Source organism: Bombyx mori, chromosome 20 (genome assembly GCF_030269925.1).
Source record: "Bombyx mori chromosome 20, ASM3026992v2".
In the NCBI taxonomy this organism is placed as follows: Eukaryota; Metazoa; Arthropoda; class Insecta; order Lepidoptera; family Bombycidae; genus Bombyx; species Bombyx mori.
Window position 1 is genome coordinate 2,761,518 of NC_085126.1, and position 26,786 is coordinate 2,788,303.

At 42.2% G+C, this 26,786-nt stretch overlaps 1 protein-coding gene across 2 annotated transcripts in view; it reads left to right on the forward strand.

Annotated features, from left to right (window-relative positions):
- The first annotated feature begins 3,455 nt into the window (after positions 1 to 3,455).
- Positions 3,456 to 26,786, forward strand: part of LOC101744969 (centrosomal protein of 104 kDa) — a 40,573-nt gene continuing 17,242 nt past the window's right edge. The window contains exons 1-12 of one of the 2 annotated variants that reach the window (XM_012695313.4): positions 3,456 to 3,806; positions 6,241 to 6,399; positions 14,401 to 14,536; positions 15,877 to 15,964; positions 17,255 to 17,438; positions 19,073 to 19,284; positions 19,785 to 19,970; positions 21,346 to 21,535; positions 21,975 to 22,062; positions 23,260 to 23,407; positions 23,912 to 24,138; positions 24,718 to 24,855. In XM_012695313.4, the coding sequence (XP_012550767.2) occupies positions 3,767 to 3,806; positions 6,241 to 6,399; positions 14,401 to 14,536; positions 15,877 to 15,964; positions 17,255 to 17,438; positions 19,073 to 19,284; positions 19,785 to 19,970; positions 21,346 to 21,535; positions 21,975 to 22,062; positions 23,260 to 23,407; positions 23,912 to 24,138; positions 24,718 to 24,855 (1,796 nt within the window). In that variant the 5' untranslated portion in view covers positions 3,456 to 3,766. Of the gene's footprint in view, positions 3,807 to 6,240; positions 6,400 to 13,576; positions 14,270 to 14,400; positions 14,537 to 15,876; positions 15,965 to 17,254; positions 17,439 to 19,072; positions 19,285 to 19,784; positions 19,971 to 21,345; positions 21,536 to 21,974; positions 22,063 to 23,259; positions 23,408 to 23,911; positions 24,139 to 24,717; positions 24,856 to 26,786 lie in introns of those variants that run through there. The other variant, XM_038018071.2, reaches the window with a different exon arrangement.

Consider the following 26,786-nt stretch of genomic DNA (forward strand, 5'->3'; position numbering starts at 1 on the left):
TACGCTTTTTTATTAGCTTCAGACGTATGTATGTATGTTTGTAACGGAATCTTTGAACATGATTTTGATCTCCTTCAAAACGTCGGATTAACTCGAAATTTGGTATACTTATTAAGGACCGATGACAATTCTTTATTTAAATCAAATATTGAAAAAATTGAAATTCAACTAAAAAATGAAAAACAAAATTGCTTAAAAACTAACAAAATACGCTTTTACAGAAAATCCAACTAAAAAATAGAAAATAAATTTGAATTAAAAATAGTGTAATTAAAAATGATTTTATTGTAAAAAAAGCGCGGGTGCATGGTATCAGTAGTTACAAATATTTTATGAACAGATATGAGTAGAAGGGTTATTTTGAGAAGCACCCCTCGCTTTTTTACAATAAAATCATTTTTTATTATGTTTTGTTTCGTTGGTTTGTCAAAGCGACAATGGCTTCTTGTCAATGTTATTATTTGTTTATTAATTACTGAAACCCAGTGATTGTTTTTTGTTATTGCCTTAGTAAGCAGGCAAACGTATGGCCCACCGGATGGTGAGTGGTTACCGACTCTTATGGACGCCAGCGATGCCAGGGGCACAACTAAAGGCTTCGTCAAACAGAACGCGTACTTAACGTCGCGCTCTTTTCATGTCACACCAATTGACTAGATGAGTCTAACGCTCCTTGACGCAACGCATTCGCCAAATCATAGTGCCTTTCGATAGCAGTGTGAAAATTTAAAAGTATTAAGAAATCGAGTGATTCAGATGTGGCATTGTATATGCATGGGTATTTTCTAACTACTTATATTATTTTTTCGGGCATTATCTAGTATTTTAATACACATTCACTCGCACGCTAAAATAAAATTTGTAAAAAATTACAACGCCTGACGTCAAAGCGTCCTAACGCCGCGACATAGCGCTGCGTGCTTATAGCGCTGGTGCTCTGTTTGACGGTATGTTACCATAGTAGTACAACACATCTCGGCGTCATAGCGCGGCGTCAGTTTAGCGCTCTGACGCGCGCTAATTACGCGTTCTGTTTGACGAAGGCTTAAGACGCCTGTTTCTCTCAGGCTGAGTCCCGTGAGCTCAAACCGTGCTTAGCTGGAAAGCCTCATGGAAGCTAATATAAATGTCTGTGGGTTCCGATCATGCGTCTTTTCTGCCCGATAGCCAATAAATTAATCAAAACGTTGCCTACACAAGTTATCAAAGCCAAACACTAATTACACATACCTTAATACTGTCTCCTCCTCCTTGCGTCGGTTTCCTCATTACTGAGGGTCGTGGTCATGGCCCTGAAACAGATTGTTTTTTATAGTGCACCGCCATCTGTTCCTATCTGCAGCTGAGTGCAGAGCATCGTGCACTGTGGTATCCAGGGCTGCACGAATCTGGTCCGTCCAACGGGTCGGGTTCCTGCCTCTTAGTCGCTTGCCCTCGACCTTTCCAGTGACCATCAATTTCTCTAAGTTGTCACTGTCTTTCCTTGCTTTAATACTGTAATTATGTTTTAAATATCAATAGGCAAAATCAAAACCGTTAAGGGCCATTTTCTCGTCTGTTTGTTTGTAGCTATTTAACTAATTCAGTTTTATGAATTATCTTAATATTACAACACAAACAAACATTCTTTTTAAAATCACAGACAAAAAAACAAAAGAGAAAATGCCATACTTACACATGATGAATCTAAATCAGGACCTACGAGCCAAGAGGCGTTGGTGATTACGATCCAATTTCGATCACTCGGCGAACCTTACAATGTTAAAATATTCGCGACAGACGTCCAGACAGACGCGAATAATCTATATAATCCAATTATTGTATGTAAAGGAGCTTAACTTAACGAAACCTAAGTAAAAGTATATCTTGATGAAACAATATAATTAAGTCAGACAGAAGAACAACTTTATGTATTATGTATAATAAATATTACGTTATTACTTATACTAGAGGTCTCGCAGTAGTCGAAATTCGACTACAATTAATTGCAATTGTAAGTTTGTACATTATTATGATTGTATTTTATACTTCTATAATCACAAATTTCGCCAAGACTACACTATAAAAATATTAACAAAGACAAACAATATTTAATGTATTCTCAATTTGACAACAGACGTCAAGAACAAAAGTTTGACAATAAATAGTATGGATGCGTGTGTGCGTCAAATACAAGGTATGTAGTGTGTGTAATGTTTTCTTTATTGATTTAGTGTATGTATCTTTTATGCATTATTTTAAAAAAATATTAGCATTGTGCACTTCTCTATATTCTCTATAAGTGTGTAAAATTTCATACTCCTCCGTCCGCGCAATTTTCGTAAAAAGGGATACAAAGTTTTTGCTTCACGTATTAATATATAGATTAACTTTATAGACAACCTCGATAACACCTTGATTATCCCAGGAAGGGAAGCTAACACCATATAATAATATCTTACAATAATTAATACGTTTCGGTTTAAAAAGAAAGAAATCGAAATTCTAATGAATTTTATACTCTGATATTTTGCTTCAAGATGAACATTATTAATATTAAACCCTTTTTTTTAAGTAATGGCTAGGCACTCATCTGCCTATCCACGCTACGTCTTAAATATTAGGTAAGTCTTGTATATTTATTATCTACTAGCGACCCGCCCTCGCTTCGCTTCGGAAACATTAAATTTTATTATTGATAGCTGAGTCCCGCGATGTTACCCGCGGTTATTGTCGTACCGCAGGTGACACCGCGGGGCGAAGCTAGTCTAAAAAAGCTAGCCTAAATTACTCCATAAATCATCAGCTACCTGTCAGTGAAAGTCTCGTCAAAATCAGTCCAGCCGTTCCAGAGAATAGCTGGAACAAACAGATAGACAGACAAAAATTGTAAAAAATATTTTTTTTATAGCTTCTATAGGTGGACGAGCTCACAGCCCACCTGGTGCTAAGTGTTTACTAGAACCCATAGACACCTATTAACGTAAATGCGCCACCCACCTTGAGATAAAGTTCTAAGGTCTCCAGTACAAGTTACAACGGCTTTTTTTTTTCTTTTTTTTTTTTTTTTCTCGGGCCGGGGGCCGAACCTCCTACGAGGTCCCCGCGCCTAGGGGGCGCGCGGGGTATGTGAGACTCAACGATCTGCAGGTGTTGAGAGCAGATCGCGGGCCCAAGGATTTTAGGGCCCACTTACTAAACGACTCCCCTGCACTCTTACACCCGACGTCCGATCTCCGTCCGGGGTCAGAACCCGTTCAGAGTAGGGGGGTTCCCGCGGTCAACACTACAACCAGACACGCGGCGCCACCCGTGCGGACTCACAAGAGGTCCTACCATCAGTACCACCACCGTATATATATACCGTAGTTAAAAACGCTTATTTCAATATTACAAACAGACACTCCAATTTTATTAATATGTATGTATGACGTTACGAAAAGCAGACCTTTTCATTAAAGCGAAATATAATAGATGGCTCTGACCCCAACAACCTGATCGTAGCTTCAAGTGCGAGTATCGATTTTTCCCGCTTTTACCACTCGCGCGATGTTCAGGAGAATCTTCAGTCGTACAGTGTGTGCTCAAACAATCTAATCGTAATCAATTAAAAATTATAAATACAGGGTTCTTGTGATGCAATAATATTGTGATATTAATAAAAAAAAACAATCTCAAATGCTTACAACTTAGAACTTAATTTTAAAATTGATGTGTGTGTGTGTTTGTTTTTTTAAATTGCACCGGAAATGTATAGCACTAGAGGTTACGTTTAAAATAAAATAAAATGCCTAAACGCATTCCGTTTCACGTTGTCTATGCTACAAGTGAGTATTTCATTTATATTATCTATGTAATGTAATGCATGTATAAATCACAACAATAATAAAAAATGCCGGGCAAATACATACTGCACTGTGCAAAATACATTTCCTAGTTTTTTGTTTAATTAATAAATAGGTATATTGTTGTAACTTCTATTTTTGAGTAATGTATTTTTCAGTCTATGATATATATAGGTAGTATATGTGCATTTCCCTGGAAAGGTCTGGCCACTGAGCAAGTAATCACTACGGGTCTGGCGTGGTGTCAATTAAATAATTAAATTTGTTTCGTTCTAAAAATTGTTCAAGAAACATACAACCTATTGTAGTTTATAGCCGACTTAACTTAATAGGTGTATGGCTCTAATAAAGAATGAAAGAAAAAAGAAAAAAAAAGATAAAAGTCACAATAACTGTTTATAGTTTAACGCAGGGCAACCGCCGAACGATCAAACAAAGCTTGGTTTTAAGAAAGTTTTAATTATTAAATAAAAATAAAAATAAATATTTTAGTCTCAAATGATAGAAATTTTATCAATAATCCGATTAAGTTGCTATTGAAATCATATTTTCTAGCGCGGGAACATCACTGTTCTGTATTCCAGTATTTTTTTCTTATTTAAACAAAAAGGCGCTTTTTTCAAATGTTACTACATACTAGACTGTTAAGTTACATTCAGCTAAGCTTTGTAATGTAGGAATTGTAATTCTGAGAATTAAAAGCTCTCCGTTTCCCTGTTGTGTCACGAAAATTCCGTAACTCCCAAATACGTAGATTGGCCGAATGCCAGACGGGCTTGACTTAATCGTTTCCAACTATTTCCAACATTCATCTCGCAGTATGGCCAATGCGACAGCAGTTCAATGACTCGCTGCATTATGACAAATATGAGGAACAAATATTAGAACTAGCTCACTGAGTTTCTCGACGGATCTTCTCAGTGGGTCGTGTTTCCGATCCGGTGGTAGATTCTGCGAAGCACTGTTCTTGCTGGGGACAGTGTTAGCAACACTCCCGCTTTGAATCCCGTTAGTTCACCTACACGTCAAGGAGCTGAAATAGCCTCTCAAGGCTATCAGCATAGGTAGAAAAAAAAATCGAATTTCAAATCACAAAGCCGCCGAAAAAGTTTTCACTATACCAAAAATTAAGTTAATTCGGTTTCAAAGAATAATAAATTCACTCTGTTCGGTTATGAAATATATGATAATGCATAGAATCCTTAAATTGATGCCATAAAACTTACAAAACAAAATTAACGGATCAAAATTCGAGTAGTGATAAGAAAGAATATTCCCAATTGATTATATTGTATCTAAAGAGGGTCTTAGCTAGCTTTGGCTTATAATAATATATAATGTAGTGGTCTTTAAGGCATCATTAGCATGTACAGTATTAGACCGATATTAATCCAATTACGGTGTAATTACGAATGTTTCCAATACTTCACGGAATGTTTTACGTGAATAGACTCCCATTTTTAACCATTCGATGCTGAGCTATATTAAAAATCTGAAGCATACGGGAAAACTATTTTTAAATTAATTGTGAATTTATACCTGCACATAGAAGATAGTTGTAGGTCTCTGACTATGCTGGTTTTTACAAGAGACATATATAAATGTACTAAAAATAAATATTGTTACACCGGTAAGAGTAACGCCATCTATTGCCGAATAGCAGGAACGAATATCAAAGGAACTAGTAACATCGAGAACGTTCGAGAAGTACAGCGCAATCTATTGTCGGATAGCGGAAACACACGTCGAAGCTACTCGACTTGCCTAGAATGCTCTCGATAAATGTAGGGATGTCGTATCGACTATAAAAGCGTTGCAGAGATGGCACGAAGTCAGTCAGTAAACGAATCACCTGAAGCGAAACGCAAGAAGTGAAATGAGAATTTTAAAGTGTTCATTCTTTTTATTGAAGTGGTTACTGGAGCCCATAGACACCTACAACGTAAATGCACCACCCACCTTGAGATATAAGTACTAAGGTCTTAGTATAGTTACAACGGTTGGCCCACCCTTCAAACCGAAAGTTATTACTGCTTCACGGCAGAAATAGGCAGGACGGTGGTACCTATCCGCGCGGACTCACAAGAGGCCCTACCACCAGTAATTACGCAAATTATAATTTTGCGGGTTTGATTTTTATTACACGATGTTATTCCTTCACCGTGGAAGTCAATCGTGAACATTTGTTGAGTACGTATTTCATTAGAAAAATTGGTACAACGCCTGAGATTCGAACACCGGTGCAGCGCTCAACACGAATGCACCGGACGTCTTATACTTTAGGCCACGACGACTACTAAAAGTAAATGTTTTAAGTGTTAAATATAGTTTTAATTTGCACTTCGATAGAATATTTATTTATCCCGAACCCCAGCGCGTAACAGTATTTTATAAGTAATTTACTGGAATTAAACAGGTGAAGACAGTTGTTACCCGGCTTGTGAGCTGAATGCCCAAGGTCCTGCGGCTCGGGGTTGGCGCAGCGATGGCCCTCCGCCCCACGAACTTCTACTGCGGCTCACCAGCGTCACAAACGTGCACAAGCTACAGTTGTTGGCACACCATCAGCTCATACGTAATTCGTATAGATTAATTATCGCAAACGCGTATTTATGATATTTCAACCACCTAATTGTCTATCGCGGCGCCACGTATGTACTACGTTAAGGCACCACACGAGAACCCTCTCATCGTGGCCGACGGTAACTACATAGCCGATCCTACGGACCGAATGGTAAACAGTCCACGTCGTCCAAAACACGTCATCTCGGATCCTCCCGATCCACAAACGGTGCTTTTAGGTACTCTAAGCACCGGTCATCGTTCTCGTCGAACCCGTCGCCTACGACGAAGGGCTCGGCAAGTAAATTAACCCACAGACACAACCCACTGAGTTTCTCGCCGGATCTTCTGAGTGGGTCGCGTTTCTGATCCGGTGGTAGATTCTGAGAGGCACGGTTCTTGCTAGGGTTTGTGTTAGCAACATCGTCAAGTTTGAGCTCTGTGAGCTCACCTACTGGCCCGGTGACGCTGACATGGTCTCTCTAGATCATCAGCTTAGGTAGGAAAAAAAAACTACGTGTAGACCAATGAACTGTTGAAGGTGGCGGAAATACTTTGGACGCAAGCAGCGTATGAATGGTCTTTGTGGCCTGAAAGAGAGCTATGACCAGCAGTGGATGTCTGTAGGCTGAAAGACAGATCTTGCAGTCAACCAAAACCTCGACTGATTGTTCATTCTCTTTTGTGCTCTCATTCTCTCAAGCTCGAATTATGCGGAAACGTCACAAATTGTGACCACTTGGAATACCCAGATATTGTCTTGCTTGTTTCTACTTGAATGTATAAACTTCAATATTTTGTTTAGTTTTCGAGAATCGTAGGTAGATAGATATAATTAATAGAATTTCGAATAATTAGCAGGAACAAAAATTAATGAAGACGTGAGATTTGAACCATAAAATTAGTTTTAATTAAGTCTATAGATACTTTTTTTTTTTTTTTTTTTTTTTTTTTTTTTTTTTTTTTTTTTTTTTTTTTTTTTTTTTTTTTTTTTCCGTACCTCTAGCAAACAACAAAGCCAGAGATTCATGTTTACATTTTTTGTTTTGTTTTAATTTTAATTATACTTTATACTCCTGCCCATAAGGGGCTTAAAAACTAGGTCACGCATTCATTCCGAGCCTCTTTATCATACCAGTTCTCGCATTTATTCCTCTCGTACTTTCATTCATTCCATTCATACTTTGCATTCCTAGCTGCGGTTACTAAAAGGAGGGGAGGGGAGTAGGGCTGTTGGGACTCTTTATTTCTATAATTATTTACATTTCCTTATTCTACCTTCAACCTAGTACATGTACACTTAATCCTATTTACTTAAGCTAGGTTATTTACAACAGTAATAATATGTTAAAATATTATATGTTATAAAAATTTCTTATGTTCTATTTCTTTTATTAACCTCCTTTATAATTTTTATAGCATATTTTAGGAACAAGTTCCTCGCACAGGTTTTTTTCATTAAATTGGGGAGTTCTCGCGCATGGAGTCTTTGGCCCAGTTCGACCTCCAAGTCGAATCGTGCTGAGCCAAAGACTGGACACTCCAGAAGCACGTGGGCCACTGACTCGTCGACGTAAGGGTCACAGATGCATGCTGGGCTCTCCTTGCACTTGAACCTGGCCAAGTACTCGGAGAACCCACCATGCCCTGTGAAGGCCTGTGCTACCTCCTTGGTCATTTCGATCTTTCTGATTATCCTGTATGCCTCGGACGCGATTGGGAAGTACAGCTTGGTGACTGAGGCCGTTTGTTCGGCGCTGTACCTCCGATCCCATTCGGCGAGCGTGTCCATGCGGATTACACGCTTCGCGAATGAGACCGGACACCGGTCATAGTTGGGTTTCTTCTTCAACCTCAGGGCGGCCGCTTTAGCCAGGGCATCGGCCCTCTCATTCCCCTCAAGTCCCGCGTGAGCCTTAATCCAAAACAAGGAGACGCTCTTGCCCTGCGTTTTGCAGTGACTAAGAGCGCCCCTCATCCGGACCGCAAGGACGTGAAGGGAATCCGGGTCAGCCACTGTCTGAAGGGCCGCCATGGAGTCGCTGAAGATGGCGAAAACGTTCTCTTTTCGCCGGCTGATCTCATTTGCAGCTTCACAAAGGGCCAAGAGCTCTGCCTGGTAGACGGTACAGTGGGGCGAGAGAGCAAGTTTGAGGGTTTTGGCTTCGGCCTCGCCAGTCCAGATGGATAGCGCGGCCCCGACCTTGCCCTCAATCTTGCTCCCGTCCGTAAATATACGCACCTCATATCCTCGATGTTCGAGGTATTGCTCCTCGTCTACCAGGCTTCGTAGCTCCATCCCAACTTGTTCCGCTGGATGAGGCCTCTCCAGTGCCGATGCCACCCGCTCGATATCCCTGTCTCCCAGCACCGGCAGATGCGCCCCCCTCTTGGCCACGTATAGCGAGGCCATCTCGCGTACGCGTAGGTCAAGGGGGAGCACCCCTGCCAGCACCAGTGCTGAGTTCAGGGATACCGTTCGGTAGGCTCGACAGAGCTTCTGTGCGAAGCTACGCTGGACCGCGTTGAGGCGCTTCCGCACTCCCAGTTTGTTTGCGGCCGGCGCCCACGCGCTCGAGGCATACAGGATCACGGGTTCAACCACTGCGATGTATATGGTCTTGATAACTTCGGGGTGCAGACCCCAGCCAACTTTGGCTGCCCTGGTTAGCCTTTTGTATAGGTTTGCGGCTTTAGCGCAAACATTGGCAACATGGGTGTTAAATGTAAGTTTATGGTCGATGGTGAGCCCTAACAACAGTACCTCCTTAGACATGCCAATGTCTACCCCGCCCATGCTCAGGCGCGGGGTGTCATGCTTCAGCTTCCGCGTGATTACCATCGCACAGGTTTTGTGCGGAGCGAATTTCAGCTTGTTTATGACACCCCACGCCCGAACATACTCGAGGGCGGCATTGGCACGTCTCTGAACGTCCATCGCTGTATCCCCGTCGAAGAGGAGGACAACGTCGTCAGCAAACGCCTGGACGTAGTCCCCTCTGGTACTGAGTCCCTTAAGCAGAGGATCGAGCAAGAGGTTCCACAGGATAGGGCCTCCTATGGAGCCCTGGACGCATCCTTTTCCCGTGGCTCTCAGATGTTCGGCGCCCATGTAGCGGACTCCAACCGTCCTGTCGCTCATATAACTATTCATTACTCCCCGTATACCAACCGGGCACGACTCCTCGACGAGCCTCACCTTTATGGCCGGCCACCAGGCGCTGTCGAAGGCCCCCTCTATATCCAGCGAGACCATTAGGATCAGTTTCTTGTCAAGAAGCTTTTCTCTAATGCGTTCCAACAGGGTATATAGGGCGTCTTCGGTGCTCCTCTGTGGCATAAAGCCATATTGGTGAGCGCTCATGCTCGGCAAAATATGGTACTTTAGACGTGCCACTATCATCTTCTCATATACCTTCCCCAGCACAGGCAAAAGGCCAATCGGTCTGTGCGCTTTGGGGGTGGCGTAGTTGTTCTTGCCAGGTTTTCTGAGTATGATGACCGTGGCCGCCTTCCACACCTTCGGGAAGTAACGCAGCTCGAGGCACTTGTTTACGAGCGCCAGGAACAGCTCGGGATCACTGTTGACCGCTTCCTTACAAATGTCGGCGGTCAATCCATCGGCGCCTGGAGCCTTCTTGGGGTTGAAGGACCTCACCGATCTGTCGAGCTCGTGCATGGTGAACGGGGGGTCTCGAGCGCCGCCACTGTCGCTATCTAGTTCAGCGGCTCGCCTCCTCGTCTCGCCATGCCCGGGATCGTCCAAATCGGTAAGGTCCTCCGGATAAAACGTTTCAGCCAAGTACGTGGCTGAACTATCCGCGTCCAGCACTATCCCTTCCCGCTCCATGGGTATGTCTTCCTCCCGTCTCGAAACCCTGCCTATCACCCGATAAATCCCCTCCCACATGCCTTCGCGGTCCTGCCTCTCGCAGAACCCCTTCCAGCTTGCGATCTGGGCCTCTTTTATCGCAGCCCGGTATTTTGCCCGTTCCTCCAGGTACTCTTGCACCACCCTCGGCCTCCGGGCCAGTGCGGCACATCGGATCCTCCTCTTTCTGGTGACAACACGCCGTTTCAACCCGGCGAGCTCCTCCGACCACCATGGCACAGAAAATTTCTCCAAATTTTTCTTTTGTGGTATTGTGTGTGTACAGGCGTTTGTAATAGTGTTAGTGTATGTTACTGTGATTTGTTCAATTTCCTGTATAGTGTTAATATTATTTATTGCGTCCCTGTTCAGTGTAGTGCTCAGCAGTAATTCGCCCAGTTTCACACGAAACTGGGCCCAATTTGCCTTTTTCGTGTTGTATATGCGTGTGGTTCTGTGTACTGTATGTCCTTTGGACTTGTGTAAATTAATTTTGAACTCTATACCATTATGGTCGGAACTCGTCAGGTCTTCCAGCACTCGCCAATCGTCCACCAGGCCGAGTACATCCGGTGAGCATGCCGTGATATCGACATAGCTCGTCAGGTGTCGCTCCCCTCGGATTACGTCGAATGTGGGAATTTCGCCTTGGTTGAGGACATGGAGACCGAGCTCGTCGAGGGCCCCCAGCAACGCTTCGCCCCTGCTGTTGGTCGATGGTCCTCCCCACCAGACACTCCTGGCATTGACATCGCCACCGATGATGATGTTGGTGGCTTTTCCTACCTTCCTTAGGTGGTCGAGAAAGGGTTCTATAGGCTTGTCCGGCTCGAAGTAGAGCGATGCCAGCGTGATTTCCCAGGTACCAGTACGAATCCCCACCACCACGATGTTATTGGTGGTGAGTTCTGGGTACTGTATAACGCTAATATTAGCGTCAAAGACGGCTATTGCCGCTTTTACAGTGCCCTCCTCGATCCTGGTATTCTGGAAGACCCTTACGCCCCGGACACCACTCATACTTTTATTGCCACCCACATACGGCTCTTGCAGAAGAGCAGCGATTGCTTGCCGTTTAGTAGCCTCCAACATCAGCTCGGTAGTTGCCAATTTCTGTCTTTGTAGATTTGCCTGGAGTATCCTGTGGGGAGTCCTTTCCGTTGGCATGACCTTAGCAATACGCTACCGAGGCTCTCGCTATCTCGTCCATGCGTTTTCTAATCGGGCAATCACCGCTGAAGGCGCTGTGTACGCAGTGTGCCATCTTGGCCAACACGCAGTTCCTACACTGCGGTTCTTCCGCCGCCAGCCAGTGCGGACACTCTGCCCTGAGATGTGGGCCACCACAGTGGCAGCAGATATCAACTGCTTCCTTACAGAAGCGCCTGCCGTGCCCGTATCCCAGGCAGCGAGTGCATTGCACTAGCGGCGACTGGTCCTCCACTGGCACCGCCTGCATGTCGACCCAGAGGCGAGACTTCTCCAGCGCTCTCCTCCAAACTACCGGAGACGCTGTCAAGACGATGTGATTTGTGTGCGGGTTTCGGGCACGACGCCTAAACTTTACCCCAACCCTAGCCTCTCCGTCGCTGAGGCCGCGAAAAACATCCCCATTTTGGTTCTTCAGGGCCTCCAAAATGTCCTCGTCCGTGTGGACGCTTAGGACTCCCCTCAGAACCAGCATGGGGTCCTTGTTTTTTACTTCCTCAACGACGAGGTGCTTTCCTGCTTTATTTATTTTCTCTTTAATTTTTTCCCGTTGCTCCACCGTTCTACACCCCATAATTATCTTTCTGTCTCTCCCCTTCCTAACCCTCTCTATTTCTATTCCCCCCCCCTTTGCGTCGATTGCCCTGCGCACCTTGTCCATGACCTCGTCCCCGGTGTCCGAGGCCTCCTTCGAGGTAATGACGACGGAGTGCAGTGCTGCCCTCCCTGGGAGGCGCCCACTTGGGGGTCCTGCCGCTACACTCGCGTACGTCATTTTTGAGACGCTCTCCGTCTGCGTTTCCACCGCGCTCCTCAGCAGCTCCAGACTGCGTGCGTTCTCTATTAAGAGGACGGAGTGCTCCTCCAGCTTCCCCAAGAGCTTATCGCTCATGTCCCTATCGACGCAGCCGGCGTTGGTCGGGGCAGGAGAAAGCTCTAGCCTTGCTGTTTGTGTATTTAGACCACCTAGTCCTCTTAGCTCTGCGTCCAAGGCCTTTATAATTGTGTATAGCTCATCAATCGCATTCGTTACATCCTCCCTGATTTCATTCCTCAGGTTCCGCGATTGACCGATTTTTGTTTTTGCCCTGGTAACGCTGGCTCTCGCTTGTTTTAATCGCGAGGCTTTTATCGTTGTGGAAGGGGAGGGCGGTCCCGGCTCACTTATAGCCACCGGGTGGCTGGACACGGGGGGCGTACGCGCCAGTGCCGTCCTAGGTTTGAGCGGCACTCGCGCGGGTGCACTGGAAGTACCCGGAGTCAGTTGAGTGTCGCCTTTTGGCGATACAGTCCCTGTCCTAGTGGCTATCGTGGTCGTTTGCGCCCCAGATTGTTCAGGGGGGGAGCCAGTTACCGGACTGGGTCTCCCCTCCTCCCACTCCTTACTCTGCCTCAGGACTACCCGGTCAGTACCACTGTTTGATCTATCACCTGCGCTGCTGCGCTTTGTTGGTGGCGTTCTATGGCCGAACATTCTGAGGTACACGTCAGTTAATTAAAATAAAATTTGAATAATAATAAAAGTAATTTAAGTAAAACAATAAGTTGTCATAAATCGTTAAAATTCAAAAAAAATAATAAAGGAGGTCAAAGTAGTCTCTGATTATAATTAACTTACTGTAAATAGTTCAAAAGTTTTATATAAGTTATATAAGTTGTTGTAAATTTTTGACAGTAAGCAATGATCAGAAACCTTGTACAAATTAAAATTAAAGGTAAATTAAATTGACAATATACGTCAGTTCAGTTCTGATGTACGCTTTTTAAGGAATACAATAATGTATTCCCAGTTTGAATAAACACTAATATTAATATATTCTAAATTTATCCTAAATATTAATTAAGTCCGCTATATTTATGACGGCAAGTCACCAAACCGCGTGTCATTAACGTTCGTTATATTTCCACTTGTCGCACACACAATAATTCCACAAGCTAGCAATATTATATTCAATGTTAATTTAGTTCAAATACAAGTGCAATAAAAAGTGCAGGAAGCAAAAGAGAGAACAAGATGGTGCGGCGCGTGAGTGACTCAGTCGCTCGCTTGTATTAAGTCAACAAACGATCACGCCACTGTGTCGTGCAATTCTGATGATCGCTAGGTTGTTCAATTTTAATGGATAAATTTCTTTACGCACTAGGAGTATTAAGTTCTATCTACAGCCGGCCATTCCCTATCTCGCCCCCGACACGTACCACAAATGGATCTGGTCAATAAATATATGCATATACCGCAGCTTTGTTAAACACACAATACACTTCTCCACTAAGTAAATATTATTAATGTTTATTAAACTTCCAACAAGCGGTCGACAAGCGGCAGCAAGAAGTGGTCACTTGTCGGCACGCGGTCCTCCACACAATGTCTGCTCGTGACGACCGGCGGCTGTGCTACGTCGTCTGCTACGCGGTTACGACGTGCTCTACGCCGGTGTTATTGTGCTCGCTTGGCGTAGCACTGGTCGCGTCTTCGCCTTATCGACGAAAACAAAGATCACGCCACTTCTTGAGACGGGAGATAATCGTGTCGCTCGCTCGCACTCGTGGTAGCCGCCTGTTTTACTCACCGCCTATCTAGCGGCTTAAGTCCTTCGCTAAATTCGCTAGGATCCTCACTCACCACCTAATTATAATGTTTGCACTGTTTCAGATGTGTTTTTTACAGGGTTTTTGTACAATTTTAACACTATTTTCGTCACTTTATTCGCATCAGCTACGGAGCGCAACAGACAGCGTGTGGTCTCGACAGCGGAACGGAGCGGAATTCCTATAGATACTTTTAAAGTATTTGAGAATAACGGTATATCTAATTTACCGCTAAAATTTGGTTATTTTGCAGAAGATACTATTTTTAACCTATCGATTTATAAAGATTATGATCAGATGCCTATAGCGTAGATACATCACAGTCTAAAAACCCTACCTTCACAGCGGCTTGCGTGGAAGTGCTAGTATCAGGAGGGTTGGTGTCCGAAGGAGCTGCAACACCATGCGGGGCGACCTACACGAGCGTCGGGAAGGTGACCCTCGCGAAACCGGCACCTCAGGCCAGGACCAGAGAACTCAGGTACTCATTATCTTCCATTAAATATCATTAACTTCCCCTACCTACTTGCTGGTAGCCTAAGAAGCTATTCCAGCCTAAGAGGCTATGCGCAGACGGGTAGGTGAGCTCACGGGTTCAAACTGAGACAATTTGCCAACACTAGTCTTAGCAAAAGCAGTGCTTCAACGAATCTACAACTGAATCAAAATCGCGACCCACTGAGAAGATTCGGTGAGAAACTCAGTGGGCTATGCCTATGAGGTGACAGATCACGTCCTTAATGACAATAAAAAACGCGAGGTTACATCAGAGGTGTCTATAGATTTTGGTAAATATTAATCGATACTTGACCATTGTGAAAAAATAATTGTCTTCGTAAAGCGACGCATTCATGTCAATTACCTACCACACAACTATTAATACACAAGGCTCACAGCTTTCTTGGTTTCCAAGCTAGTGAAGCTCTTAATAAGGGCCATATAATTATATATATGTCGGGGGCAGCGCGCCAGGGATGGCTGAGCGGTAGTTTCGTCATCACTCGTATTCGATTGAACTCAGTTTAGTCAATAAAACTTTTCAATCATAATTATTGAAACTCAACACCCACAATTTTCACAATGACAGGATAAACCGACAGTTTCGTTCCACATACCGACATACCGACTGACTGACTGACTGACCGTCAGAGACTCACTGCTGAGACGGACGGAATCACTGTCTGACACGAATGCCACGACTCTGTCCACGTACCGCCATTTTATACTGTGGCGTTACGTAGTCTACCCTTCATTTTGTGATATTTATCAAAACAACATTTCATCATTTAAAATAATAATCAAAACCACCGTCTTAATATTACTAAAAGTCGTCAACCACGACACGGCCATTCTGTCACTTTGACGTTTGTGTATCGTTGATATTCCGAACTATTGACCCGGATGCGACATATATATATATATATGCATAAATTAATACGTATACACAGAAATACATGTAATATTCTATACTTACATAAGTGTAAATATATGTTTTTTTGCAATATTAAAAGGAATAAAAAATTCTAACGTAAACTTAATACGAACAAATTAAACATCAATTCAATTAATTCTATGACTATTCTATTAAATAGTTTTGTGGTAGGTACATTTGGGAACCAATGCTGTCTGATTTTATTCGAAATAGTTAAATTATTAATCTTCATATTTATGACATGGAAGTCTGTTAATATTACGTCTGTAATACACATCAATTTGAGATTTTGGTTAGTTATGTCTCGAGGTGACATTCACACTGCATCGTAATGTTACAAAAAGAAGCTTAAAAATCTGATGAAACAATAATGTTTGTCTTGTTTTCAGGTCAGCGGCCCTTCCAGAGTCAACGATAGCAAGATTCGTGAAGCTTAAATTGTCTGGACCTCATCCCCCAGCTAAAGAGACTGATCAGGTATCGAGATCCTTAAAAATAATAATAATATTTATTACAGCTCTGTTGACTTAGTCGTGGATCGTAGGATTAGTTATTTTACGTAAGCACAATAATGAAATAGGCATCAATAGTTAAAGATAAAATAACGAGACACGGTTTTATGAAAATAGCTCTTAAGACAATTACGGAACGATTATGGATAGAAGTAGAAGTAAGGATATTGAATAGAATACGAAATGAATATGTTAAGAGGAAGTCTGAAAGTGACACCTGTGACAGAGAAGTTGAGAAGTGCGCGCTTGGGATGGTATGAACATGCGATGAGACGAAATGAAAATGAGGTTGGTAACAGAATGTTAACTATGAATGTGGAAGGATATAGAGGAAGAGGTAGACATAAGAAGAAATAGATGGATTGTGTGAAAGACGATATGTTTAAGAGGGGAGTGAGCGAAGAAATAGTATATGTTAGAAGAGTATGGAAGGAGAAAACATGTTGCACCGACCCCAGGTGACTGGAAGAAGGGCAGGATAATGATATGATGTACTCTTAAGACAATTGTAATGAGAACGAACTGGATTGACATCTTCCAGGTTAATCATCAGTCCGCCATGCTAGTACAGAATGCAATCAGTACAATTTTAAAGTAGAGCAAAGTTTTATTCTTTGTGTTTTATGGTACAACCAATTAGGAACGGTGGAAATATACTTTTAAATAATATTCACGAGATTTTTAGCATCTATTTCATTGTATTTATGTCACAGCGCACTCATGAGCTTAGCGTTGAAGAGTGGGAAAGCCGTTGTATTGTTTTGTAGTCATCGTGGCCTAAAGGATAAGACGTCCGGTGCATTCATATCTACCGATGCATCGGTGTTCGAATGCCGCAGGCGGGTACCAATTTTTCTAATGAAACACGTACTTAACAAATGTTCACGATTGACTTCCACGGTGGAGGAATAATATCGTGTAATAAAAATCAAACCCGCAAAATTATAATTTGCGTAATTACTAGTGGTAGGATCTGTTGTGAGTCCGCGCGGGTAGGTACCACTACGCTGCCTATTTCTGCCGTGAAGCAGCAATGCGCTTCGATTTGAAGGGTGGGGCAGCCGTTGCAACTATACTGAGACTTTAGAACTCATATCTCAAGTTGTAGATGTCTATGGGCTCCGTAACCATTTAAAACCAGGTGCGCTGTGAGCTTGTCCACCCATATAAGCAATAGAAGATCCATAAAAGTGTCAAATTTTTTGACGTGCACTCCACGATTGTGAGCTCATATTTTCACATTTCTGACACGCAGATAGCGCTAATGGCTGTGAATGTTCTGGGCGAAATCGTAGAGTGCCCAGAGAAAGCTCAGACGGTAGTAAAAACCGAGACTCTATACTCACCGTACGACGATCTGGCCTTTGTTATGTACGTGGACAATGAAATAGCTGATCTCATCAGGAGTTTGGATGAGAAGAAGAAAACGGCTGTTACAGGTAAGCTTGAATTAAAAAAACGATTCGGTAAATCTGAGTTCGTTAATTAGTGATTGCAGAGATTTTCTGCTAATTAAGTGAGATGGCGCAATAAAAATATGTAATATGGTGATCGATAGTTGCTATGTATCTTCTTCTTCTTCTTCGTCGCTTTCTTCATTGCTGAAGGTCATGTCCCTGAAACTCGACCGTTGCCTGTCTCGTGAGCTGTTTCCATCTCATCCGGTCCTCAGCTGCTCGAATGGCGGTTGCGACTGGCAACCCAGTTAGAGCGGTTACTTGATCACACCAACGGCTAGGTAATCGGCCGCAGGGTCTCTTTCCTTCTATGTGTCTTAGATGGTGTAAAAAGTTCACGACGCATTGTACATTTTTCTTTACCAATGAATATCGATGTAGGGAAGGAATTTCGGTGTAATTCCGAAGCAAACAGAAAAAAATTTGACATAACCTATCTTCCAAATATAGGCTCCACTATCACCAACGCTGGAAGCTGCGTAGATGAGATCCAAAGACTTTGCGCCGTGACAAGATCCTCAATTGAGAAGCTAACAAAGAAGACCGCAGAATAACCAAAAACACAAAAGTTCGGTTAATGAGATGCCTGGTTTTTCCAATTTTTCTGTATAGGGCTGAGACGTGGACGCTGAGAATGCCAGACCGTCGTAAGATTGACGCACTTGAAATATGGTGTTGGAGACGTCTCCTCAGAATTACGTGGACCACGCACCGTACCAACGTTTCGATCCTGAAAGAGGTCAACATCAAGGAGAGACTATCGTCAACAGTCCAAATACGAATCCTCAAGTTCTTCGGCCACATGAGGATATGAGGATAATGAGGATTCCATTGAGCGGTTGGTGGTGCAAACAAAAGCCGAGGGAAAAAGATCTCGCAGACAATCTCCCAACACGATGGAACGACCTCATAAAATCTATGACTTGCTCCAACATAAATGATTGCTCTCACTCTGCGAAACATCGTGCCACATGGCGTCGCATCGCGAGAGCATCGGTATCGCAGGATCCGACTGATGCATGACCACGACCACTCTATCAAGAGTGTACGACCAGGAAGAAGAAGAAGAATCTTTCAAATATCTCGGCACTTGTTCTATGTTCAGAGCATATTGTACATCTTTTTACACGTGCAGTCTGTGGGTTAATTATTCGCAAAAGCAGTATAACGCCATGCCTGTACAGTATAACGATGCATTTAGGATGCTGATGGGGCTGCCTCGATTCTGCAGCGCATCGGGCATGTTTGCGGAGGCGCGCACCTACGATTTCTATGCCATATTAAGAAAGCGATGCGCGTCCTTGCTCTGCAAGGTAGGGGCTAGCTCCAACAGCATCCTGGCCATGATATTCTCTAGGTTAGATGGACCTTTTCTGAATTGTAGCAGAGAGGTCCACATAATTTTCTCGTAATGACGCTGTTGCAATCGTATGTAGTATGTATGTTGTTGTTTTCTTTTATTACTGTGTCTTTACTAACTTATTTTTAAGAAATAACTGTTACTAACATTTATATGTATTATTATCTGAAATAAAGAATTTTATAATAATATACTAACGACCGATTGTATTGTAACTATTGGCTAATTTATAACATCTGACACACGTATATTTTAGAAGAACGTTTTGAATACGCCCGTCGGCTGAAGTCCGCCGGGGCAGCCCTAGCAGCCGCCGGCATACGAATCGGTCGCTGGAGACTGCGCAAGAGGACCGCAGCCGTCAGAGATGACTTTGAGCTGGCACGACGGATGAGGGACAGGATCGCTGATGCTCTAACTGGAGTGAAAGAAGATCCGCAGCTCTGCAGATTGTTTGAAGAGGATGGGGTAATAATTCACTGAATTTGACTTTTGATTGATAATCTATTTAATAATTTATTTTATTTATTTTTATTGCTTATATGGGTGGACGAGCTTACAGCCCACCTGGTGTTAAGTGATTACTGGAGTCCATAGACATCTACAACGTAATTGCGCCACCCACCTTGAGATATAAGTTCTAAGGTCTCAGTATAGTTACAACGGCTGCCACACCTTTCAAACCGAAACGCATTACTGCTTCAGTAGCAGAAATATGCAGAGCGGTGGTACCTAAATTAACATAATTTAATAATTAATTATCCATCCATGTTATGATACCAATAAAATATGTTGAGCACTTCACACCAAATTGGTTATGAGCTTGTTTGCTCAGCTAGAACAACAAAATCATACGGTATCTTTATTATATTGGATATTCGTTTTTCATTGATACTAACAATAAAACATCCAAGTGGAATGTCAAAGAGTATGTGACCACTAAAACATCTTAAGATACACTATTTTAGGTAGATCCCCGCAATGACTCGTCGATGCCTCAGGAGTACGATTTCTCGCACCACCTCTCCCCATCCGTGGCTGCAGGCTCTCTAAGCTTGGATATACCGTCTCCGGTTCCTCCGATACATCAAGAAACCGATGAGATTGATTTTATCAATGGCAACGACGAAGACCAGATAGAACAAGCTCAAAAGGTAATTTCTGACGAAGGTCTTCTCCGAGTTAGCTTTAAAAATAAAGAATAGTTTAAAAAAACTAATAAAATACGCTTTTATAGAAAATCCAACTAAAAAATTGAAAATAAATTTTAATAAATTTGATTTAAAAATAGTGTAAGGTAAAATGATTTTATTGTAAAGAAGCGTGGAGTGCTTTTCAGGATATTATCAATATAGCCCTTCTACTCATATCTGTTCATAAAATATTTATAACTACTGATACCATGCACACCACGCTTCTTACACTATTCTTCAAATTTATTAAAATTTATGTTCTATTTTTTAGTTGGATTTTCTATAAAAGCGTATTTTGTTGGTTTTTTTAAACTATTATTTATTTTTCATTTTTTAGTTGAATTTCTATTTTTGTTTAAATATTGAATTGTCATCGGTCCTTAATAAGTATACCAAATAACGAGTTAATTCGACGTTTTGAAGGGGGGTCAAAACCATGTTCAAAGATTCCGTTACAAACATACATTCGTCTGAAGCTAATAAAAGCGTATTAAAAAGAACTGTCATTGATTGACAAGAGCCTAATTGAACAACCAGTGTTACGGAGGTCTATGAGCAACGATATTGAAATGATATTCGAACGACATTGGTATGGTTTGCCTGCTTTAAAACTGGGATGCATAGTTGCTACAAAGCCCAGATTGGCGGGAACGTGGTATCTACCCTACGTGTGGGTTTGCAATATGGCCAACCACCATTTCTTAACATTAGGAAGTTACATATGGAAAATTGGAATGCAGACTTGTATGAAGTTCATACCAGTCAGATCATAGTCGCATTTTTGTGACTTAGATGCTAATTTGTGGTAAGTGGTTACCGGAGCCCATAGACATCTACAACGTAAATTCCGCCCCCCACCTTAAGACATGAGTTTTCAGTCACAGTTTTTACAGTACAACGGCCATGCCACCCTTCAAAGCGAAACGCATTACTCTTCCATGGCAGAAATAGTCAGGGTGGTGGTAGCTACCCGTGTGAGTTCACAGACGCCCTGCGACTATTAAAATTTTATTTGTGCTTATTAATTTAAAAGAACAGTATCGTTAGGATTTACTGGTGGTAGGACCTCTCGTGAGTCCGCGCGGGTAGGTACCACCACCCCGTCTATTTCTGTCGTGAAGCAGTAATGCGTTTCGGTTTGAAGGGTGGGGCAGCCGTTGTAATTATACTGAGACCTTAGAACTTATATCTCAAGGTGGGTGACGCATTTACGTTGTAGATGTCTATGGGCTTCGATAACCACTTAACACCAGGTGAGCTGTGAGCTCGTCTACCCATCTAAGCAATAAAAAAAAGGATCATCCGTCGGAAATCTCTAAGTTTATCTAATTTGCAGTCCCCAGTACATCTTCTAGAAGACGTAGAGGTACCAAGTACACAGCACTCCTCCATCCCGCACTTACAAGCCGTCCAAAATGCACAAGAAGAGAAATTAGAACAGAAAAAAATCGAACAGAAGATTGAGGAAGATGAGACGAGAACGACTGACAGTCCACGCAGGAGCGTCACCCCGAATGCAGCTAACGGTAAATAGATACGGAAATCAAAAATATTTTAATATAGGTCGGGCGTATTGTGAGTGCGTGCGTATAATTAATGATCTCAATTCTCTTGTTTTTGACGCCAAGGAGTAATGTCTTTGTTCAATGGGTGCAAGAACTGAAACTTATGGGACTTTATTTTTTTATTGCTTAGATGGGTGGACGAGTTCACAGCCCACCTGGTGTTAAGTGGTTACTAGACCCCACCACTGAACCCACCTTGTGATATAAGTTCTAAGGTCTCAGTATAGTTACAACGGGTGCCCCACCCTTCAAACAGAAACACATTACTGCTTCGCGGCAGAAATAGGCGCGGTGGGACCTACCCGTGCGGACTCACAAGAGGTACCACCAGTAAAATCTGATCTGATCCGATAGCGACCAAGTTGTTTTCGAAACATCCTGAATAACCTATCCCTCGCAGGTACCTTGGTAAGGAGGAGAAACAAGAGTGCTGGCCCCAGATCTACCTTCGATGCTTACGAAGAACGCCTGCTGCCGGCCCTAAGGCAGTAAGTTCGTCTTAATGCTCTTATCCGACTACATATAGCATAGCATTAGCATAACAATAATACTCAATAATTTTAATAATGTTTCTTATATTAACGAGTTAGGCGTTTTAGTGCAAACTGTAAGCCTGACTTTGTATTGATAATTGATAAATAAATAAATTATATTATAAATAAATATAGGTATAAATTAGGTTTTAAGATTTATTCCGGGATAGAGTCGCAGGAGCTACGTGCAGGAGTTTCGTGCTCAAATATCAAACACGATTGAATGACGTCAACCAATTTTGTAAATTTTAGATCACCCATGGACATCGTCCCGGTAATCGGAGCAATTACAAGCTGTTGCTTACCTTCTGGGAATATTTTCAAATCTTATTTGAAAAAGGGTTTTGTTATAGCACATGAGTTTACCTTTATTTAATAATAAAAAAAGATATCTGATTTCAAGAATATTCTTATGGAAGACGTCTGCTCTTGCAGTCATGCCCGTTTTAAAATTAAGACGGGATCGCTTATCTTATGTTTTTTTTTATTGCTTAGATGGGTGGACGAGCTCACAGCCCACCTGGTGTTAAGTGGTTACTGGAGCCCATAGACATCCACAACGTAAATGCGCCACCCACCTTGAGATACAAGTTCTAAGGTGTCAAGTATAGTAACGAGGGCTGCCCCACCCTTCAAACCGAAACGCATTACTGCTTCACGGCAGAAATAGGCAGGGTGGTGGTACCCACCCGTGCGTACTCACAAGAGGTCCTACCACCAGGTCCTACCACCACGATTACATCGTACATCCTTTGTAAGTGCAATGGAATCTCGATCTTCGCTCGTAAATTTCATGAGGATTAATGTGAATCAGATTATTAGGGACCCGATACTAATTGTGGCGGTAGCTATCATACAACATATTTGACAGATGCCTGAATCACGCTTACGACATTTTCGAGATAAGCTTGCATATATACCTACAAGTTCCGAACAACAACATTCGGACTGTCGGTCTACCGAGCAATATCACGCGCTCGGAAAGGATCTTTCGTTTCAAGGTTATCCCAAAAAAAAGTATTTAAGAATTTAAATATCGGCCCGTTTAACTAAGAAGCTAAGAATTCGCATGTTAAAACGTGGATTGGATTTGCAAAAAAGAGGTTATATATGGATGACGGTGATGACATATTCCATTGTGGCAACCTTCAGTTCTCATACCAACGAGTATCTCCGGGAGGCTCGCGAGGAGGAGGGCAGCGGGAGTAGCGCGCCTCTACCGTCCCGTGTCTCTCACAAGCTCAATGAGAGGGAGAGGAAGCAAGCAGCTCTACCTATACTTATATTCGGATACCCTCTGGTAATTCCACAGCTGTACACAGTATACCTAATTCATCCTGATATTTAAGAGAATCAATGTTCCTATATATTATAGGTCCTGTTTGTTCCTGTAGTTAGGTAGACGGCTTATCGAGCCTTAAATGGGTTAGATTATAGGAAGATATAGCTTATAGATCTAATTTTGTTACTAAATATTGTTATTGTTCAAACCGCACTCGCAGCTTGCCACGCAACTAACCACACCGGACCTAATAAATAGGCTTAAAAGGCGACAAATCCGAAGTCTTGATAGATATGGTGACCGCCTAACAGCTCTCAACACATCTGCTCATAGTCTAGCTGACTGATTGCAAGATAAAGAAAAAAAAAATGTTCAAACCGAAAATTGGGGACTGTATACTATACTGTAAATTAAACATAACTATATTGTATTTACAAAATGCTACTCAAGACATGATTATACAATATCTGTACTACTCTTTTGAAATTGAACAAAAGCTCAAATGTCACTACTACATTCAAGGTAGAGAAGTTCTTCTCCAAGAACTACTTGGACAAGGAGGAGGGTCTGAATCGTCTCAGAGCAGAACTAACTTCGCCGTCGAACGGAAGCACCAAGACTTCTCCGAACAAAACCGCGAGGGCGGCCGCCATCTTGCTGCAAAGAGCTTTGAGAGATAAAGTCTTTTCCGTGTACAGTCAGGCCAATGAAGTTGTCAGAGTTCTGTTCAAGGATTTCGTACCGGACAGGTATGGTATCTCATAAATAAAAATACGCAGTTATTTTTTTACAGTTTATGCTGTGTTTGTGCATGAATTTGAATGAATAAATAAATGAACAAACAAACAAACAAACAAAAACACAAATATAATTGAATATGCAATTTCGAAAAGGGCACATCTCTGAAAATGTAAAATGTTCAGGAAATGAAAAAAAAACTGATTATTTTCTAAAGCAGTGTAAAATTTAAAATATTAACTTTTGAGATATATTTTAGTGTTAATTAGCAATTGAAAATTACTGGAATTATTTTATAAAATGGGTGTAGGTAAGCCTCAAAATTACATGTATATGAAAAAACGTCTTTGACAAAGTATGAGACATGTGCCCTTTTCGAAATTGCATATTCAATTACAAAAAACAAACAAACCAATAAAACAAACAAATATAATTACAAAAACAAACAAACAAACAAATAAATATTTATTTGTTCCACTTCATGCACAAAGGTACAACGGCGGACTTAATGTATTTTAATTCACGATAAAAAATAATTTATATTACAATTCAAATATATTACAAGGAATCGTTTTATCGTGTCGTCCCAGGGTGTGTTCGGCGGAGGTGGGGCGGTGTCTGGAGAAGCTGTTGCCGGAACTGCTGCGCGCGTGCGGGGACCCGGCGCCCAGGGTGCACTCCACCGCGCAGCACACCGTCCTCACCGTGGCGGACTGCCCGCAAGTCAGGTATTCGGTATTTTCAACTCTTTTAGTGCCCAACTCATTTTTTCACATATTGATGTGCCTTTGGAAAACATACAGCATTGTATTATGAAGAAGCAGTGTGTACTTAGCTTAGATTCCTTGTCTATGTCCAACCATAGACAGTCAATTTAGTTCCATCTTTAGCCGCTAGGTGCTGCCAGCAAGTATAAAGGGAGCGCAGCCATCTTTGATCTTCATATAGCGTTGTGTACTTTCGTACTGTGAAGTCGCAAGTCCACAAATATTTATTCGTCTTCTTATTAATTGCAAAAAATATTTATTTTGTGTTTCTATGAGTGTTATTTTGCAATCATTACGAGTATTATTTACCAATCCTATCATCGGACGCCATGAATCACGCGTCATCTGTTGGAGGTGATGTTGAGTCAAGCTCCATAATTTCCGAGAGGGAAGATGTCCAGGCGAGACGCGATGGAGACGCCTCGCGTTCGAACAGCTCATCAAGCGAAAAAGAACAAAAGGAGTCTCTGCGTAAGAAACGACGGGATTCAAAGGTAACGGTCGATCTTCGAATCGGCTCGTTATCCCACCAGGTCAGTGACGTTGTAAATCTAATAATGCATCAACTGTGTGTAACAATTGAATGTAACGAAAATTGTTGTAAACAAATTGATCTCGTCAATACGGAAATTTTGACAAAAACACAACAGATTTAAACTAATAATCTTTGTAACATAATTACTGAAAACTTTGACAAATCGTCTCCGTCGTACAAGTTACCCGTAAAAAGCGTTTTAAATTGTATACGGAAAAAAGGGCCGTATGTATAGAAATAAGACGTCAAAGTTTAATTTCCGTGGTCTCTAACAAAGTATCCTGTTGCCAACGCACCACTCATTGAGGAATTTTTGTTTGATAATTTGATAAATTGAAATCTATTCAGTCCCTCGGAGGGCTACAATCCTATTTGTCACGATCTCGTACAAAAGGTAAGCCAAACATTATATACAATCATAGTCCGTAACATCTGGCACAATCCAGAGGGGGGGCAATTGAAGACACCGACGGGAGGCACTGAGTGCCACCAAAATTGTAATAATTTGTAAACCATGTATGGTTACCAAATACCGTAAAAAAAAAAAAAAAAACAAAAAAAAAAACTACCTTTTTCTGCGGAAGAAAAGCGACGGATCAATGCGTCCAATTTTCGATCTTCGAGAGTTGAACAAGGTCGTAAAGATAAAACACCTAACTGTTTTCGGACACCTAGGTACCAAACTTTCTCCACCCAGGGGACTGGATGATAGAATTGAACATTTCTCACGAATATTTTTCTAGTATCAGTCGCAAAATTTCGTCGATACTTCTTGAGGATCAGTACCAAGGTACCAGTATCAGTACCTCCAGGAAGGAATCGGTACCTTCTTATGAGTTAGTATGAAATGACATGCCTACCCTTCGGTCTGGCTTCAGAGCCACACCTTTTTGCTTCTATAACATGCGGGTCGCAGAGACCTTGCGTGCAAAGGGAACTCGAGTGCTAGTGTCTACTAGACGACTTCCTTTTTGGTCGACCAAGACAAATCCAAGTTGAAACTTCAGGCTGCAGAAGCTGTGAAGCTTTTGGATTAACCTTTTTTGCTTCCATAACATGCTGGGTCGCAGAGACCTTGCGTGCAAAGGGAACTCGAGTGCTAGTGTCTACTAGACGACTTCCTTTTGGTCGACCAAAACAAATCCAAGTTGAAACTTCAGGCTGCAGAAGCTGTGAAGGTTTTGGATTATCTGGGCTGGCATGTCAATTTCCATTATATAGGGTGCTCGGTCGCGGAGATATTGCGTGCAAAGTCGAGTGCTAGCTTACCTACACGACTTAATCTTGTTTCACCAAGACAAATAAACGTTTTTGTTCCCATAGCATGCTCGGTCGCGGAGACCTTACGTACATAGGG